General features: G+C 37.0%; 1 protein-coding gene across 1 annotated transcript in view; it reads right to left on the bottom strand.

The window, feature by feature from the left end:
* The window catches only part of PTPRM (protein tyrosine phosphatase receptor type M), a gene marked incomplete at its 3' end in the record, with an annotated part of 489,914 nt that overhangs the window by 213,095 nt on the left and 257,617 nt on the right, over positions 1 to 19,202 (bottom strand). Inside the window, exons 8-11 of the mRNA XM_082014808.1 lie at positions 15,119 to 15,427; positions 10,336 to 10,445; positions 5,653 to 5,854; positions 1,084 to 1,186 (exon numbers count right to left, since the gene is read on the bottom strand). Of these exons, the coding sequence (XP_081870934.1) occupies positions 1,084 to 1,186; positions 5,653 to 5,854; positions 10,336 to 10,445; positions 15,119 to 15,427 (724 nt within the window). The remainder of the gene's footprint in view (positions 1 to 1,083; positions 1,187 to 5,652; positions 5,855 to 10,335; positions 10,446 to 15,118; positions 15,428 to 19,202) is intronic.

Genomic DNA, 19,202 nt, shown 5'->3' with positions numbered 1-19,202 from the left:
TTGAATGCAGAAGGACTACACTACAGCATTGTGAGATAAAGTAAAGCAAACATCAAATAATTCTGTTTCTAATAGTATTTTCCTAAATGCAAGCCTACATACATATAATATATAATGCAACAATGAATATGTTGCATGGTAAAAAAACCTAATTATATGAAACATTGAATATTCTGAAGAAACCTAGAGAACATTTTTTTTCATTCACGCATATAAGAATATAGCTGATCTGTATTTCCCAGGCAAACAGAAATTACCAAAAAATCTTAGCATCACAATGAAAATAATTGATAGCCATTCGCTATAGGTGGAAACTCTTCCTACAGTAACAAAAGAATTAACCATTTTTAATTATACACGATTAGACAAGAAAAACCCAAAACATGCTAAACCTCTGAAAAATCTGTATTTTCATTTATTCAGAGTATTGAGCTTATTATTGGTTGTCATTCAAAATAATCTAACCATTCCTCTGTTTTCTTCACTGAAAAGCGGGCATTTTTTATTCTAATCAATGAGGGACTTAGTACCATGTATCTAGTGGTGAAACAAACCTCTGCCAATTGGAAATTCATTAATGGATACTATATAACAGTAAAGAATCCAAGTTACTGGTTTTCCAGATTGATTTTTTTTTTTATTTCTGCTATCATGGTCAATTAAATGTAAATACTTTATGAATGTTACAGTACATATTGTTTAAATGGGCTAACTTACTAGAGTTGATTATCTTAAAACTGTGAAGTAATAAAGACAGTAGCTCAGCATAAAAAATGTGATATGTCCTTGAACTTATAACACTGCAGTGAGCAATTACCTTAAAGAAGCCACCCACACAACAGAACTATGGCTTTGTTCCTTATCTTCAAAGAACAAGCCACTTGCATCTGGATCAAATCCTTTAAACAATACACGAACACTCCACATCAAAGCACTTTCATTTTCTTCAGTTATTTAATTTAATTAGAGCTAATACAGACAAGAATTTAGACACTGACTGCTGTGTAGAAAATCCCCAGAAAACATGTTCAAGAAATTAATCAATTTGGTTTTAAATTTATAAAGATTTTTTCCCCCCAGTACCTGACAGGAGCGCCTCTGCTCTGTGCAGGTTTCAGCAAGACTGTCACAGTGCTGTCAGTTTGATTCAAAGGTGTTTCAAGTTCATATGGTGGCATAGAGGGTGCTAGAATAAGGAAAGAGAAGAGGCAAAAATAATAATTATTCCTGTATTTCTTCTTTCAAGAACTGTACCTTTATTTGAATCGGTAATTTTAAAGACTTCTTCAAATATAAGGACCATATTGTAAGTCAAAGATGTGTTCTGTTACAAGTGTGAGACAACTGTTAAATAACTTCAGGGAAAAAAAAAACAAAGAAAGAAATCCCAGCTCACTACCAATTTCAAGGCACGAAACAGATACTAGTAGGAGTAAGTTTGCAGAAGGTATTGAGAATCCATGACTTAGAAATCAAAAGTTATCTCAAGAGCATGTGCAAATGTGCATGCTGAAGTGACTATAGTTTTTGAAGTGACTATAGTTTTTGAAACTGAGCCCAGCTTTCTCAGTATGTCAAGTGGTATTAGGATGCACTCTCAGAATTTGTCATTCCTGGAATTTTAACTAGTGCTGTAACTATCCTGGGTCTCTTGTCCACCACAGACATAATTTATAATAATGAAGCAGGATTATCACCAAGAGAGCTTATCTTAGTTTGAAGCCACACTCAATAGCACATTTACACACTGTATCTTCAAGGAATTACAGTTGTGATTAAAACAAATGATGCCTCAGTTATTGTCTTTTACTGTTGTTACTTTTTTCAGTGCTATAATCTAGTCGCATTTTTATCATTATATTGGGTGGAAGGTTGTTCAGTTAATTGATTGTTTAGCAGTCTGTTTTATCCTTATTGTCCAGTTGTTAATGATGATAGACAATTAACAGATTTAAAGAAGCAAAAAGCAGCCATTGCAATGATCTTTTATGACCACAGGAATAATGCAGAGCAGTGAACTCCCCTAAACTAATTCCTGCTTGAAAAAGAAATACATCTGCGGGGGACAGGGGAAGATCTTTTCTTTAGCAGGTTCTTCCAATGGCTAATTATACTTCATATTGAACATGGAGACTTATTTGGCATCTCAATTTGTTGAGCTTCATCTTCCAGCCACTAGATACTTTGTGTACCATACTGATAAAGATACTCAAAGTATATTATGCTCCACATACAGATAACTTACAATCAACTTCTATGCTCCTCTAGCAAATTAAATAGCTCCAGCAACGTGAGTCTTTCTTTCAAGTGTGTTTTTCAAACCTTTTCACCTTCCCAGTAGTAGTTGCATCTACTTGAAAGGCATATGAACTTCTCTGTCCTTTATCCATATTGCCCTATATATCCATGTAAGGATTGCATTAACACTTTTGTCCACAACTCTTCAGTCTGCTATGACAACATTAATATCTTCATTGCTTTTCATTGATAGTCACCAGTTTTGAAATGCTTCACAAATAAAAAAACTAATCTTCAAAAACCTCCTTGTAAGCTGAGAGGGTTTTATTCTGTTTACAATCCTGGATAAAAGGCATCAACATTTAGACTAATCATTTTAAGTAATCTGTGTACCCATTTTGAGAAGCCTAAAGGCATACTATTACACAGTACTTTAAAGGTTCAGACACAATTTTCACATATTTCAGTTTTGAATATCCAGAACTTGATCACATAATGCTCCATTCTCTAGCTGACCATCCTGAAAATAAGGGAAGCACTGAATAACTGCATCTCCAAAAAGCTGTATGAACTCAGTGTTTTTGGAAGACTGTAAGTGTCATTACTTGCCCTTGGTCTCCTGCTCACATCTTAACAACTCTTGTAATCTTCCTAGCTTATGACTCCTAGGTCCCTACTTGCACTGTTTACTAATCTTAGTCTCCCTCTCCAAAATTGTCTTCCTGTCCAGGATATAAGTTGTGGTTTTCCCAGTCCCACCTTTTAGTCCTGGCTACTTTTTCTCTACTCCACAGATATTTGGGCATTATCTGTTCTTACACTTTTCTCTTGTCTAGGTTAGGACTGTTCCTACTCCACATTGCCCACGTGTAACGAAGGATCTTATCAATAAAGAGGTAAAACAGGTGATATTCTTCCTGTTCACAGTTTTTGCAACTGCACACCGTGGTCTTCAGCAGCAGAAAGCTCAGATGTGCTAAAAGGTAAGGCCCGTAGAGACTCTCTATCTGTGTTGGGTCATGCTGACGATGAACACACAGGCAAGGCTCTAAAAGCTTGGAAAACTTAAATCTATTTAGTGAGGATGTCATCTATGGTGACATTTGCTGCTCAATTCTGTCAAGTTTCCACCGTTTGTGTGCAAACTGCAACATTTACAAATTGCCCAAATCTGGACAGATTTTCAGAGTGATGGCTCAGAGTAATGTCTCTCTTCTTGCTAAATATTTAAAACCCTGTTTGAAAGCACTTCAGTAACGTATCAGTCACCAGAATTTTTCATTATGTCAGCCATGTTCCTGAAAGGGACAAACTTCTTCTTGGTATGAAAAGCAGCATACAAAATTTCTACCTGCATGGCTGACTTTTCACAAAGTTATGTCCAACAGAAAACAGTCTTCTAATAGAGTCCCCATCAATTTTGATAGCAGGCACTGCTACGAGCTCAGCTTTTGGTAATATGTATTTACATACAGATCACTTCATCCATCAGTGCCAAACACACAGCTGTAGAGTAACACATGGCAACTATTTACAGTACAGAATAGTGCTACTCAAACATTTAAGACAGGAAATTAAGAGTATTTTATTCAAATGAAAATGCAGTCTACAGTCAGACAAATTAAAATGCAATGACAGTTCAGAAATTAGTCAGAATTGGTCACCTCCTCTGTTCTAAAAAATAGTGAAACCTTTTATCCATAAATATTCCGCATTTTCTTTTCACATCTCTCCAAAATGGAGAGCACTGGCCAGATGAAGAGCCTCAAAGCCTTACAGTGAGACAATGAGATCACAAGCCAAAGCACTGCAAAGAGGGTACCATATTCAAAAGCTAAAATTTCAGTTGTGATTTTTCAATGATACTAAGACATGTATGCTTCTAAATTCATCAAGAGATTGGCTTTAACCAAGATAAGTCATAAACATTCTCTCAGTAACTGACATGAAGAAATGAGAGAATGGAGTGCAGACAAGCCAGCTTGCAGAACCTCACCACATGGTAGCTTGGAGGTTAGTCTCATTCCCAAGCATGCCTGCAATGCCTGTTTACACTAATGAGTTTTAGTTGGTGTCACATCAAATTTAGAAAAGAACAATTTAAGATCCAGCTCTATTCCCAAATGCCCAGATTCTCTTCCACTCTCAATAGCATCCTTCCTTCCTCCTTCTAATAAGGGTTGATTCTGCCATCCTAACTCCTATCAAGCCTTGCTATGTCAGAAGTTGATTTCTGACAGAGAAGTTTCTGCTCAGTATAGGAAAGGACATGGAAAATGAGCCCCATCATTACTGGTCAGTGTTAACTATATTTACACTTTCTATAAAGAATAATTTTCTAACTTGAAAATTAACAACTTTTTTTTTCTTCTCTACCAACACCTGTATTGGCAATAATTTCAACCTTGCATTAACTGCCTTTTCTATAATAAGAAAAAAGAAATTGCTCTATTTCTGATTAACACTTGCTACTTTTTTTTCATTCCAGTGAGGATGGAAAATGAATGATGGGGAAAAGCACAAAGAATGAGAGTAAAAGGGGAAGTATATTTTGTATCCAAATGCCTGCCTTTATCCTTTCTAAAAAGCATAGTTGATCACAAATAGATAAGGTAATTTTCTCTAAATACTATCAAGGGGCCATAGTTCAACTGTCAGGTTAATTCCCATGAACATTGTAGAGAAGTGAAGAGTAAAGGGATTCCAACTGCAACTTTGCAAAACGTTTTGTCATCAATTATATAAGCATGTAGAGTATATAATAGTATTGCATCCTATCAGCTAGAGAAATGAAGTGTTCCTCTGCCTCTGGGAGGGCTTTAAAATATTGTTCATGGATCTGCAGAAGTGACAGTCTCATGCTTGCTGTTATCTGAAAACCACTAATCCTGATGTTCTTGTCTAATACAGTTTCATATCCACTTCAGTCCACACGCCTGCTAGGAACATACGCGGGCTGGCAGTTAGCTACACTTTCTAAGTGAGTGCTAGACATATAGTATTTCTGCTCTACACTCAATTGTTCATGGCTCATTAAAGAGATTTTCCAGCACTGTTACTGTACTAATTTAGAATCATGTCAAGGCTGACTGAGCTCTGAATGGAACCCTCATTGTCATGTCCAAAAAACCCTATGCTAAATGTTGCAACAGCAGCTGGCACTGACTGCAGGCACATAATTCATAGGGTTTCTTGGGTGATAAGATACAGTTGTGAATAGGAGTTTTAAAGTATGAGCTGATACTTACGCACTTGGAAGTTTTTCAGATATGTTAATGTGTGTCACTGATATCTTCAGGGATTAACATATATTTTACTTTTTCAATTTGCTGCTTGTTAAATCATAAAGAAGTAAACAACAAAAAAATCACCCATGTCATTATAAGCAAACAATAACATTCTTTAATCAAGTACCTGATATTTTAGTGGTGAATTGATTTGTGATTGGAGGTCCAAAGCCTTTAGCTGTGCTGGCTCTGATGGTAAAAGAGTAGGTAGTGCCAGGATACAGTCCAAAAAAGAGATAGTGCGTTTCATTTCCTGGCTTTGAGACTCGTCCACTTTGATTGGATAAATCTATTTCTGGGTCAAAGGAACTGACTGCTTTGTAGGTGATCTGCAAAAGAGTAAGAAAGTTATAAACTGCCTTGAGCAAATGCACAGAGATTGCGTCTTTATCCAGTAAACCCTTCTGATGTATGCGCTGTCAGACATTTTATGATAAGCTATCTTACTCTCTTATACTCTTCAAATCCTGAATCCCACGAAGGGACATGGAAACTCAGCCATAGCTGGTATGAGTTATTACTTTTATAGATACAGAGACTTAGAGGCAGCTAGATTACAACTCTAAAGGATGGGTTCAGGCTTACATTAATTCCTTCAAGATGCTGGCTTTATCAGTGTCATTTTCTGAATTCGTATTACTGTTGGTTTTGATCAGAAACAATACCAAAACAACCAGGTAAAAACAGATAAGCAAATAACAGAAGGTATAGCCCCCAGTTCCACCTGACTTCACTATAATTACACTTTGCTCTGAATAAGATTATCCGTAAAAGATGATAAGGGCAGCTTAAGGCAAATTTTTCAGAAAGTGGGTGAAGCTTGTATTTTAGTATGAAGCTAAATTGTAATAGCTATTGTAATTGCTAATTTGGAATTTTCAGGTTATTATATTGTACCTAGGTCAGATTCTCATTTGGAGGAAAGGAGAGATAAAATATTAAGTAATATATGCAGAGTGTATATTGTATCCTCAGTTCCTTCTTTGATTCAAACAGTATTTTTAGTTTTCATTAGAAATGTTAATATAAGTTCACAGTAAAATTTGATCCAGATTTCTTCTATTAAATACTAATTTCCATGCAGTGTAATGAGAATTTAAAAATAAGAAATCTATTAAAAAATTAAGAAGTAAAAATGATTCATCCCTCTTTTTTACTTTTAAAGTTTCATTTGTGTGCAAATAATTCCAACACACTTATTATATAAAGTGATAATTGACATTCTTTTTGCTATATTTATTCCATATCATTATAATTAAGAAGACACGTAAAACAATACCTAGAAACATAAAAGTGTTGGCATCTTAAACACTTGCAATTTCCTAAAACCTCTGACTTGATGAAAACTGATTTTTGTATGACCCATCTAATGTAACATCAATAAAGTGCTGAAGATTAGTAATAAAAACTTTGATACCATGTAGATAAACCCTGACATTATTTTGGTAGATATAGGCAGATCCTCTACAACTCCTCATCCATAAATTGAACTGAAAGTACCTTAAAAACCATTCAACTAATCCACCTAATTATAACAGAAGACAGAAGAAGACATAACTTTTTTTGAGATTTTAAAAGACAGGTTAGGCAACTACATCACAACTATGTTTGATATACAGCTGATCCTGTTTTGCCACAGATACGCAAGCTAAATGACCTCTTGCAGCTCCCTTTAACTCTGTTTTCTATATTTCTATGATTCTTAACTGGATTTTCCAAAATCTCACTAAGTTTTATTCAAAATAATACCAGGCTATTGGAGACTACACAATCTGTGCTAAGATTCTTATAAATGTTTTGCAGTGTTTAGTTATTAGATAGCTAAGTGGCTGATGTTCCATAATGAAATAAGTTCTTCCATGGATCATGCAGAACACATGAAAAAAAGAAGTGTTTTGCCTGATTAAAATGAACTTGCACTTCTCTATTTCACTCCAACTTGTAAGACTTTTTTTTTTTTTAAACTAATTTCTTATGTCCACCATTGTTAATGCCAGTTCAGCTTTGCAGTGATTAAAAAAAAGGGCATAAGGGTAATTTTCTCACTGGATGTTGACTCTTTTTATAAAATTTAGATGAAACTATGCCCAAAGGACTAATCCCTTTATTCCCACAACTGCGGACCTGTACTGATGTTAGAGGAGCAAAATGGTATAATTTGTCATTATGTCATTTCTTCATCTGAAGGCCTTTTTCTTTAAATATTGGTAAAATAATTGGATTTGGACTTAATATCACAATAGCAATGAATACTTTAATACTTGATACTTCAACACACAGTTTTCCCCACCACGTATATTAAAAGACTGTCTCCTTCAGGCACTAGAAACAAATGCCTGGCTCCAGAAAACAGACTAAGTTATGAGATTTTTAACAGCATAGAAAGTTAGGTGCTCAGGGTAAGAAATGCTAGACACAGAGGTGAGATTGAGCATTCTCTCTGCAAGCAGGGTTGCAGACTCCGGGCTGCACATGAAGTTCATCTATCTGCTGGGATCAAGACCCCGGGACCTCCTGCTGTCATCTTAAGGCTGCCCCTAAAAAAAAACAGCTACCAGCTGAAGAGCTTGCCCTGGAAAGAGCAACCTTGCTCCTAGGTCTGACTCAGTCTTACATACTTGCAGTTTTGCCTCACTCAGGCTGTGTGTCTTCAACTCTAGACTAAAGCACCCTGCACTCTCATACTCGCTTTCCTCCTGGCACTACAGTTCTTTCACCCCTCGTCGTGTACAGCCCAGTGGTGGGTGATGGGTGAATAGAAGGAACAGTCCCCCCTTGCTGCGGCTCTGTGCCTAAGTCACTCCCCTGCAGGCAGATTATCATGAATTGGGGAATCCCTCAGGCTGAAATGTCTGCTACCCTGGCCTCCCCCTAACTAGGTTAGTGCTCCTCTGCTAGGCCAGTGTCTGAAAGGTGAATGCCATGAGCACCATAGTTTTCATGAACATACCAAATATGGCATATGTTTGTGTAAGAGCAGCTTTAGTGGCTATGCTTTTTAGATCAGAATCGTTGCTGTTCACATAGCCAAGGCTTAGATGCCTCTTGGCCTAAGCTTTGGCTTGCAACTAGGCTTAGGCAGGACCTAGGCACCTCACTTCTCATGCTTAGGTGATTTGGAGCTGTGCTGGATGCATTACCTTGACACAGGTAAGGAAAACGATCAGCCAGAGAGGTGCATGAATAGTCTACATCAACCTATAAAACATAGGTACCTTAATTTCATCTAATTTGTCTGGATCTTATCCTGTGAGCTACTTCAGTTAGCTAAAACATACATTAAGTATACACTTTTATATTTCATCTGAAGTATACATCTAAAATAGGTAAAATGTCCCTGTGATGCACTGTGTGTATTTGTTGGCCTTCAGGTAGTTTACCAGTCATATTTATAAAAACTTTGTGATACATTTTAGGCTTATAAGCAAATATCAGGGCAGAAAAAGTATTGACAAACAAGCTTTCAGCAACTAGGTGTCTGTTCACATTCAGCTACCTGACTGGACTGACTTGGCATCTTTAAAACAAGGGGTGGTTTGGTTGCATTAGTCAGTTGGTATCTTTAACTTTAAAAATCAATTAAATCAAGTTTCTGATTTAACTGATTGTCTTGCTCCCTCTGTCTCTGCTTTGAGGTGTATTAGACAAACAGTATAAGGAGATATTAGTATTTTATTTCCTTTTCAATATTCTCTTCACTGTTGGAATGCTAGGTTCTTTTGATGTTCAGAGGTTTGCACAGTCCTGACTGCCTTAGAAAGTCTGGCCAAGCTATTCTTTCCCATCTCTGAACACACCTGCACAAGTCCCATTACAGCTGATGGAGTTATGTACCTATATACATTTAAGAATTAACTGCATGTAGACTGCATGCACATATACTCCTCAGCAATGTAATTAGACGTGCATGCATGTTCTGAAGTAGAAAGATGATTCACCACTGTGTATTTCTATGTATATAAATCCTAACATCAATAAAAACATTAATACAATAAAAAAAACATTCTGAAGATGTCCTGAAGATTGGCCACTGTCAAACTAGCTGGAAAATAGTTCACTTTTTATAAAGTCAATTCATACTTTTTCATAACATTTTATCCTCTTACAATAAAATAGTTTTCAAAACAGTATCAATAGGTTACCATTCAATTTAACTTTTCTTTTACACCATATCTCATTTAGGTGTTGTTTTTTTTAACAAAACATTTCAATACCAATTTTATAGTAAGGTCAGGTAAGAAGCTTAACAGTGATTACTGTCTGACAGCTTAATCTGTGCAGTCTTTTGTCAATTTTTCTAAAAGGTATTCAGGCAGAGGTTCCACATGAGGAGAAGCAGAGATTTTTAGACATCTAACAACATATAATTTTGTTGAATTTGCATTTAAAAAACAGTAGATTTTTTTTTAATTATGCCTGCTTGTTTCTATTACAATAGCCTTCCTGTAATGTCTTATCTAAATGTGATGTTGACTGTCACCACTGTGTTACGTCTGCTATTTTTTTTTAATTCACTAAGATCTGTCTTTCAATCTTTTAAATATTTGATCCACATTACTAGATAGAATGCTATATCACATGGTTCTAAAAATACCAGTTTTGTTAAAGCTGATAACCCAGGGACATTTTGGGTCCTGCAGAATTCACCCCTACATTATATATTTGATTTTACTGCTTTGTAAGTGCTGCTATCTTCAAAAAAGAAGGTTAATTTTACATAAACTGGAAAAAAATAATTCCTTGCTGATTTTGCACTTTTGAAAAATCAAACCTATACATAAAAATTAACACATGGCAAAACGCTAGGTACCTCATACAAAGTAATCACACCATACGTTTGCACTGGCTCTCTCCATTGAAGAAAAATCTTCTCTTCAAACGTACTCCCTTGAATGGATTCAAGTGGCACAGCACTCGGGACTAAAGGACAAAAAAAGGGAAAAAATGCTGTTTTGAGAAAAAATTCAGAAGGAGACACTCTGCTTAATATTTGCCTCATTGAGGCATAAAAAACATCCCACTATTATTTTCCCAAGACTGCAGCAAAGGCCAGGGTAGCTCAGGAGAAGAACAATTTATTTAACAAGATAGTGCCATTAAGGAAACATATGTGTCACCTTCAGTGTAAGAAGGAATTAGTGAAAATCATTCTTTTCCTGTAAAATACTACCGATGAAATAAAAGGACAAATCTGCTTTTTATAAGGAATTAGGTTGTTTCTGAAATACAAATTCTTGTAAATAAAATATATTTGTGATACCTGCTTATCAATAATGTTACTATCCCATAGTGAAAAACATACTAAACATCCATATATGAAAATGGACAAGCATTGTCCAGGTAACAAGGTATAGTTTCAACAGCGTTAACTGGAATGGTTAGCTTGGAAAGATAAGCCACACGTTGCATAGAACAGTGATGCCCATTGTCATTAGGCCTGAAGACCTACAACAGAGTGAACATAAGGAAATTATGAAGCAACCAAACTAAAAATCTGACATTATTCATTTTAAAGTCTCCTAATTTATAAGAATGACCTCTGAAGTGTCAGGGATGTCAGAAGGTTCTGATAAAAGGTTTGTCAACTGCTCTCAGGTATCTACTTCTGTTTCCTCTTTGTTCTGCAACAACTACCTTAACCCCAAACCAACATCAACGCAGTTTTCAGAGAAAGAGATGTATACATGGATGTGTATAGGTTATTTTATGTTGTAACAACACTTGCAATGGAAAGTGAAAAGAAATCCTGAAAATTGCACACAGGACTGTTGTGAGGCAACAGGCATTGATGGGTTAGCAATTTTCCACAAACTGTATGTGAAAATCCATTAAGAAGGTACACTTAAAATTTTCCACATGCTGGAGAAAGAAGATGGAAAATGTGAGGGAGCTGGTGGAGGAGCTTGCCAAGCCACTCTCCATCATTTATCAGCAGTCCTGATTAACAGGGGAGGTCCCAGATGACTGGAGGCTTGCCAATGTGACGCCCATCTACAAGAAAGGCTGGAAGAAGGATCTGAGGAACTACAGGCCTGTCAGCCTGACCTCTGTACCAGGGAAGATTACGCAGAGGTTCATCTTAAAGGGCACTCACAGGCCATGTGCAGGACAACCAAGCGATCAGGCCCAGCCAGAACAGGTTCACGAAAGGCAGGTCCTGCTTGACCAACCTGATCTTCTTCTATGACCAGGTGACGTGCTTAGTGGATGAGGGAAAGGCTGTGGATGTTGTCTTCCTGGACTTTAGTAAAGCCTTTGACAGCGTCTCCCGCAGCATTCTCCTAGAGAAAGTGGCGGCTCCTGGCTTAGACAGGTGCACTCTTCGCTGGGTAAAGAACTGGCTGGATGGCCGAGCTCAGAGAGTCGTGGTGGATGGAGTTAAATCTAGTTGGCAACCGGTCACAAGCAATGTGTCCCAGGGCTCAGTTTTGGGGCCGGTCTTGTTTAATATCTTTATTGATGATCTGGATGAGAGGATTGAGTGCTCCCTTGGTAAATTTGCAGATGACACCAAACTGAGCGGAAGTGTTGATCTGCTCGAGGGCAGGAAGGCTCTGCAGAGGGATCTGGACAAGATGGATCGATGGGCTGAGGTCAATTGTATAAGGTTTAATAAGGCCAAGTGCCGGGTCCTGCACGTGGGTCACAACCATGTGACGCTACAGGCTTGGGGAGGAGTGGCTGGAGAGATGCCCAGTGGAAAAGTACCTGGGGGTGTTGGTTGACAGACGGCTGAATATGAGCTGGTAGTGTGCCCAGGTGGCCAAGGCCAGCAGCATCCTGGCCTGTATCAGAAAGAGCATGGCCAGCAGGAGTAGGGAAGTGATTGTACCCCTGTACTTGGTGCTGGTGAGGCCACACCTTGAATCCTGTGTTCAGTTTTGGGCCCCTCACTACAAGAAAGATATTGACGTGCTGGAGCGTGTCCAGAGAAGGGCAACGAAGCTGGTAAGGGATCTGGGGAACAAGTCTTCTGAGGAGCGGCTGAGGGAACTGGGGTTGTTTAGTCTGGAGAAGAGGAGGCTGAGGGGAGCCTTATCGCTCTCTGCAACTACCTGAAAGGGCGTTGTGGCAACATGGGTGTTGGTCTCTTCTCCCAAGTAATTAGTGATAGGACAAGAGGAAATGGCCTCAAGTTGCACCAGGGGAGGTTTAGACTAGATATTAAGAAAAATTTCTTCATCAAGAGGGTGGTCAAGCATTGGAACAGGCTGCCCAGGGAGGTGATGGAGTCGCCATCTCTGGAAGCGTTCAAAAAATGTGTGGATGTGGCGCTTCAGGACACGGTTTAGGGGGCACGGTGGTGCTGGATTAATGGTTGGACTTGATGATCTTAAAGGTCTTTTCCAACCTTAATGATTCTGTGACTCTGTGAAAATACTTGCTGCAGTGGTTGAATTAACTTCTCAGACCTCTTATGGAGATTTACCCAAATGGTTAAAGAATAGGAAGATCTGAAAGCAAGACATCTGGTAACTCCTTCCTGTTGTTCGGTCTGGTAAAGCACTATCCTCCTCCATGCTGTTGGTCTGGGAGTTTACACAGTCCGAGACTTCATAATCTTACCTCTCCACAGCTCTCTGCAGAGTACCTTGTTTTGCCAAGGGGAAGCTCCAAGGACACAGGTGATGGTTTCTGAACTGGTTTACCAGTCCTGTATGGACCAGTATGATTATGCCTTTAGGGCAACCTTAAGTCTGGGCACTAAACCTTGCTTCCAAGTAGGACAGAACTGGTAAAACTCATTTGGAATCATGGAGTTAATGATTTCTGTGTAAAGGGAAAGGAATCAATTATAGTGTAAATAAGGTAGAAGTATAGCAAAACACTCTGGTAACCCTCTAAAATTATCTGAAGGGCATAAACTCTGAGCAGGTATGCCATACAGGAGGTCAAACACTGGCAGAGGTTACCTTGAGAGTTTATGGGATATCCATGTCTGGATATACTCAAAACTCAACTGTACAAGGCCTTGAGCAACCTGCTCTCACTCGATCTGCTCAGAGCAAAACTTTGGACTAAATGAGCTCTGGAGGTTCCTTGCAACCTACATGATTGTGTGATTCAAAAAATTATGATGGTTATTTGGGTCACTATACTCTGTTGTGTTACATCCAGATTTATGCACCTTACTGAAAGTGTATGGTATACTAAAAAGTTAACAATTTTTGTCCAAGGCATTCTCTCAACCACTGATGCTGGTTAATAGCTCTTGGAATAACAGAAAGTTCCAGAGGGCCAGGAATAAGAAAATATTATGCAAAATTTTAGAGAAAATACATAAATGGCCCAGATAACTATAAGGTCTTTAGCTTTGTCATCCAACAATTGAACCAAATCAAAATTACACGATGACGGCAAAATTAATTCTAATTAAACAATTTTTTTGTTAGCTATGCTTTGTCAAATCTGTTGCATTAGCAACTATACATTCCTAAATGGTTTAATTTATTCACTCATATATTTTGATTAGAAATTAGTACTACACAAACCCAATACAGCATATATTAAATGCTTTAATAGGTTTAAATGACAGACTTCAAGTATTTATTGTAAGAAATAAGAACTTCATCATCGCTGAAGTTTTTTCTAGAAATCTTTCCAACATGTTTGCAGTAAATCTATCATCGATCTGGAAGAAAATACAAAGCCATTCCTGTTCAGACTGCAGAGGATAAAAATGGCAGGACGACAGATCTGTTATATAGAGCAATGCCAGTCATTTGATAAGGTTTCTTTGAACAGTATGCATTTTAAAATCGCTAAAAGCAAGGTCAAAAACACTAAGGTACATTTGCAGAGGGCCCTAAGGGACTATACCTCAGCACGGAGTGTTCTGGAAATGTGAAACTGATTCCTGCTGCATGACCAATTCAACAAGGAAGTCCCATTTTGGTATCATAGCTAACAGAGCTACAGTAAACTGTCTGCATGCATAATCACAATAACAACACAAAGGACTTAGGAGGATCGTATAACCTTTTGAGGCAATATTACTAGAGCATCACAGAGACACAGTAGCCAATTCTGCTGTCCACGCATCATTCCCAAATTACATTACTGCTCAAATAAAAAAGTGAGATCTGAAAATCCCGTATTAGCTGAAAATTACTAAAAGGAAGGGAATATCTATATATTTGAATGCCTGTATACAGAATATATTATCTGAATAAGCAATTAAGCATCCACTGGTTGGAAAGCCAAAGGTAGAGATTGAAACTGCAAATCAATAACAAATACTTAATGTTGAGCATATCACTCAATAGAAAAGCTCACATGAGGATACTGTGGACATCATCACTTGAAATTTTTTCAAACTGATACTGGAACTTTTAAGAGGCAGAACATAGTTCAACACAAATTATGCGTTTAATGAAGAAATGATAGAATGATGTGTGATATTACAGGTTATGCAAAAGATCATTATAAGACTTTTAATGGACCCTTTACTGCCTTAAAAATTGCTGAAGTTCATGGAGAATCTGTTACAGATTTTAGTGAAAGTAGAACATGCACTTATGTAGAAAAAGTGTATTGACTATCAGGTAGTATGCGTGTATAAAGTATATGTATATGTAAATACAAAAACTCACCATCTTCATCAGTTTGTACTACAAGTTCTTGGCTTTCTTTTCGTCCTTCAGGATTCATTAGCACTAATTTGATGCTGACATTTGTGTACGGTGATAGATTAGTAATTGTGTGCTGGGGATGTGAACTTTCTGTATCCCAGCTTACTTCTTCTCTCACTTGCTCTTGTCCTCCAGCCTGGTAACGATAATGGACTGTGAGGTTGTATCGATGGCAACGTGTGACATTATATCCAAATGGTTCCCAGCAAATAGTGATTTGTCTAGATTTGATCTCCACAACCTCTAGTTTTCGTGGCCCACGCATTGGATCTGCAAAATTGCCAACATAATTCTGGTATGATTTTTTATTTATATTATAATAGTAAGTAACATGAGTAATAAGAAATTATACAGTTCTATAAATATGACATATAAGCAGCAACAGAAATGCATTGCTTTATCTCTCATAGTGCAAATGACAGTAAAAGTATAGGTCTTTGAAAAATCAGGGGAAAAAAACCAGTGAGAAAAGGAGAGAGAAGTGTCTTTGATGAAAAATGACGAGCAAACAGAATACCAGAAAGTTTTTATGCTTAAACACAAACTGCACAATACAGTCTAAATGATGCTTACTTTTTTACCTATCTGTTGCTTGCAAAAAATAAATATGTCCAATTCTTTAAAAAAAATTAATTTGTGTAAACACTGTTAGAGCAAAAACCTTCACAAAACAAGTATCTAAAAAGAAAAGGTTATTTTAAGGAAAACGTGCCAGTACCCGGTGATTTTCTCCTAGGACTGTTTATACAAAGAAAAAGTGTTAGGCAGTTCTTCGGCTATTTCTTATTTATTTGTTTTTAAGTTAGACTGAATGCAATTACTCAATCTCTATTTGACCAGGACATTAAGTTAATATTCCAGTTCCTTTAAAATTGTCCACAGGGTTCTTCTTCCATAAACATTAGTTGTTAATAGCTTCTTTCTTTCTTTCTTTTTTTAATCACATCTGAAATAAACAGTGCAAATAACTCACTTTGTAGTAGTGGTTTAGCAAAAAATCAAAACAAATGACAGGAGTCACATCAGCTGATATCCTACTGCATCTGAGCTTTCCTAGAGATCTCCCATTTGACAACTGTCCATAAATTACATCTAACAAAATCATACCCAAGGACCTATGGCTATCTATATTCAAGAACCAAAGATTGTGGTTGATGAAGTTAGATTCTCTTCAGTCCTACTGAAGTCACAGCAATTGAGATAAAAAAGTGAACCCAAAGTTCCACCATATTACAGCAAAACCACTGAATTGACACACACCCCGCATTTTCAAAATACTATCATTAATAGAGCGATTATACATATTTAGCAATAATCTGGGATTTTTTTATACTGGCACCCTCAACAAGATTAAAGACAATGTCTGGTTTTATCCACTGCTTCACTAGTTAAATGCTTAGAAGATTTTTAATGAGCTAGAAGCCTCTTATACATAAACAAATTAATATGCATCTTCCCTCTTTTATGTTTATTAATCAACATGTCTTCACTAGGAATGTTCTAAACAATTTACACAGGATTTCATCTTTTTCCTCTTTAATAAAATCCCTGCATGCTTGAAATATTTGTTCAAAGATGCTATTAATCTTAACTCCTTGAAGAAAAGGTGTTAAGAAACTGCTTTTTCTAACATCTACAAAGCAGGGTATATTTTTCCCCTTTTAAATTCCCCCCCCCCCTTTTTTGTAATTAATTGCCACTACTCAACAGTGTTGATCACCAATATAGAATATCTGCCAATTGGTAACAAAATGGTGAAGTGAAACAAATTCAGTAACAGATCTAATCCTGGTCTCCTTTCTAGTGACTAGACTGACTGGTAAAAATGTCCTCACCAAGAATAGGTAAGTATAGAGCCATTTACCTGCTTCCAGACTCAGATACCCCAGCTAAGAATCCTGGTGTTTGGGATATTTTCTATTGCTAGAACAAGTAAGATTAATGAGAAGCAAACCTCAAAGACTGGCAAGTCCTAAGAGTTTCATGTCTTCCCTAAGCATTTACTTCTACATAATTCAGACATAAATTTCATTAAAACGGAGTTTTCCTTTTTTTTTGGTTTCATATCAGCTTCTAAGCATTTCTTCATTTAGGTGAGACTATGAATAGCAAAGGACATTTGATGACTGTGTAACTGTAATGCTACTCAAATGAGCTAAATAGGACTAGAAAATGAACAAAATTGAGGTGACCCTGACATACAACATTAAGTAGTTGAGCAAAGTTCCTAGCTGCAAGTATATGAAACAGCCTGCTGCAAGAATATGGAACAGCCTGCTTCATTCCATAGTAGGCACATCAGAAAATTCACAGGGGAGCTGAGAAACCATTTTATTAGAGACATAAAACTAATTCATAGCATTTTAAAATTGAAATCGAGTGGCTGTACCAAAAAAAAAAAAAAAAAAGGATCAAAACCTATCCAAGATTTCTGCCCAGGAGGAAGATATTCTTATGTCACATTACCTTTAAAATAAGTACAAGTTAGCTCTCTAGTTAAATCTTGAAGTCATTACTATGAGAATGACAGACACATTTTCACTTCTAACAAAACAGACAAGGGAAAAAAGACATTAGATTGTAGAAGATGGAGACAATACAGCTTTTGTTGATATTCACAGGATAAAGCTCATCAGACTCACAAATACCCTTGTGGTTTTGGTGCCTGACTTGATTGTGTAATCTATAGTATCAGATAGCTATGCAGCTTATATCTGTTTTTCTTATCATTCATTCAGCGATCATGCAACTGATAGGGCCCTAATGACCCCTTCGTGGGGCAAGCATAAAGTGTCAACCAGTTAATGACAGGCTAAGGAAAGAGAGAGGCAGGATATAAAAAACCCCCTGGGACACAGCACAGAAAGACTTTTAAGGAAAACCAAAGCAAGACCTTGTGTGATGCACCAGATGGGATAACTACAGGATTACGGTGTCTGTCCACTGAGAAAGTTAAGCTGAGCATTCCAAAGAGGTCTGTCCATGAAACAGCCTCTTGAAGATACAGGCCTGTACTCCAAAGAATTTAACCACTTTGTGTCCTCAACCTCACTTTTAAATTCTCAAAATGAATATAGTTAGTGGAATAGATGATGCTTTATTATTTCTTTCATCAAATAAACCTAATTCCTGAATTATCATTACTTTTTTTGCCTTATTTTATTTTTCTTTCCAGTACCAGACTTCTTTCATTTATCAGCCATGACTTCATTACAGACCTGAGGATAACAGTTCTCATCTGCTCTATATAGTTGAGTTCTCAGTCATAACAGATCTATACATTTCAAGTACATGACAATTTTGGTTAAATTCAGTTAATTCATACAGTAAGCATGAAAAAGATGAAGGGAAACACGTCTACTTTTAACCAGAAAAAAAGGCTAAGGTAACAATGTAATTTTTGGATTGAAAAAATATGTGGCTCGAAACAGTCAAGAAAAATAGCAGTTATTGCAAAAAAAGATTGAAAAAGAAGTTTCCATTTGATCAAGTTAGCACTTCTGAGCTTCTCCAGAGGTATCACTGCATACCCCAGAGGAGATATTTAATGGGATATGGATCTGAGAGTACAGTACATCACTTCCAATACTCTGGAAAGCATATGCTCTTCATCATGAAGGATGCTGGATAATTGGGGAAAGAGAACTGTTAAGCAACACAAAAAGAATGACAGCTAATGACTTTTGTTTAAAAGGGAAAGCTGAATTAATTACCACAGCATGATGACTTCATTTCGTTGATTTTGTTTTCTACAGGATCTTTTTATCACTTTCACATGGTAAGTTCGCAACTTTAAGTGAAAAAGTAAGCATTCTCTAGAGATGCTGCTGTTGTGCTGATGAGACTTGCACTAACTATTCAGGTAGTACTTGAAGGTTGTCATCCTAGCAATGGTCTGCTGTTATTACAATGCATCATGTAAGGTAAGTGATAGCTACATAAAGCAGTGTCATTTCGCAGTGCTAATCAAAATCACATTTTTTAGAGTAGAAGATAAAGAGATTAATATGCCATACTGATTATATTATGTGCAACGTATACACCT

The sequence above is a fragment of the Phaethon aethereus genome (assembly GCF_964289735.1).
Source record: "Phaethon aethereus genome assembly, chromosome: 2".
Classification (NCBI taxonomy): domain Eukaryota; kingdom Metazoa; phylum Chordata; class Aves; order Phaethontiformes; family Phaethontidae; genus Phaethon; species Phaethon aethereus.
The sequence above is the reverse complement of the archived record's forward strand: the minus strand, read 5'-3'. Positions and strand labels throughout refer to the sequence as shown.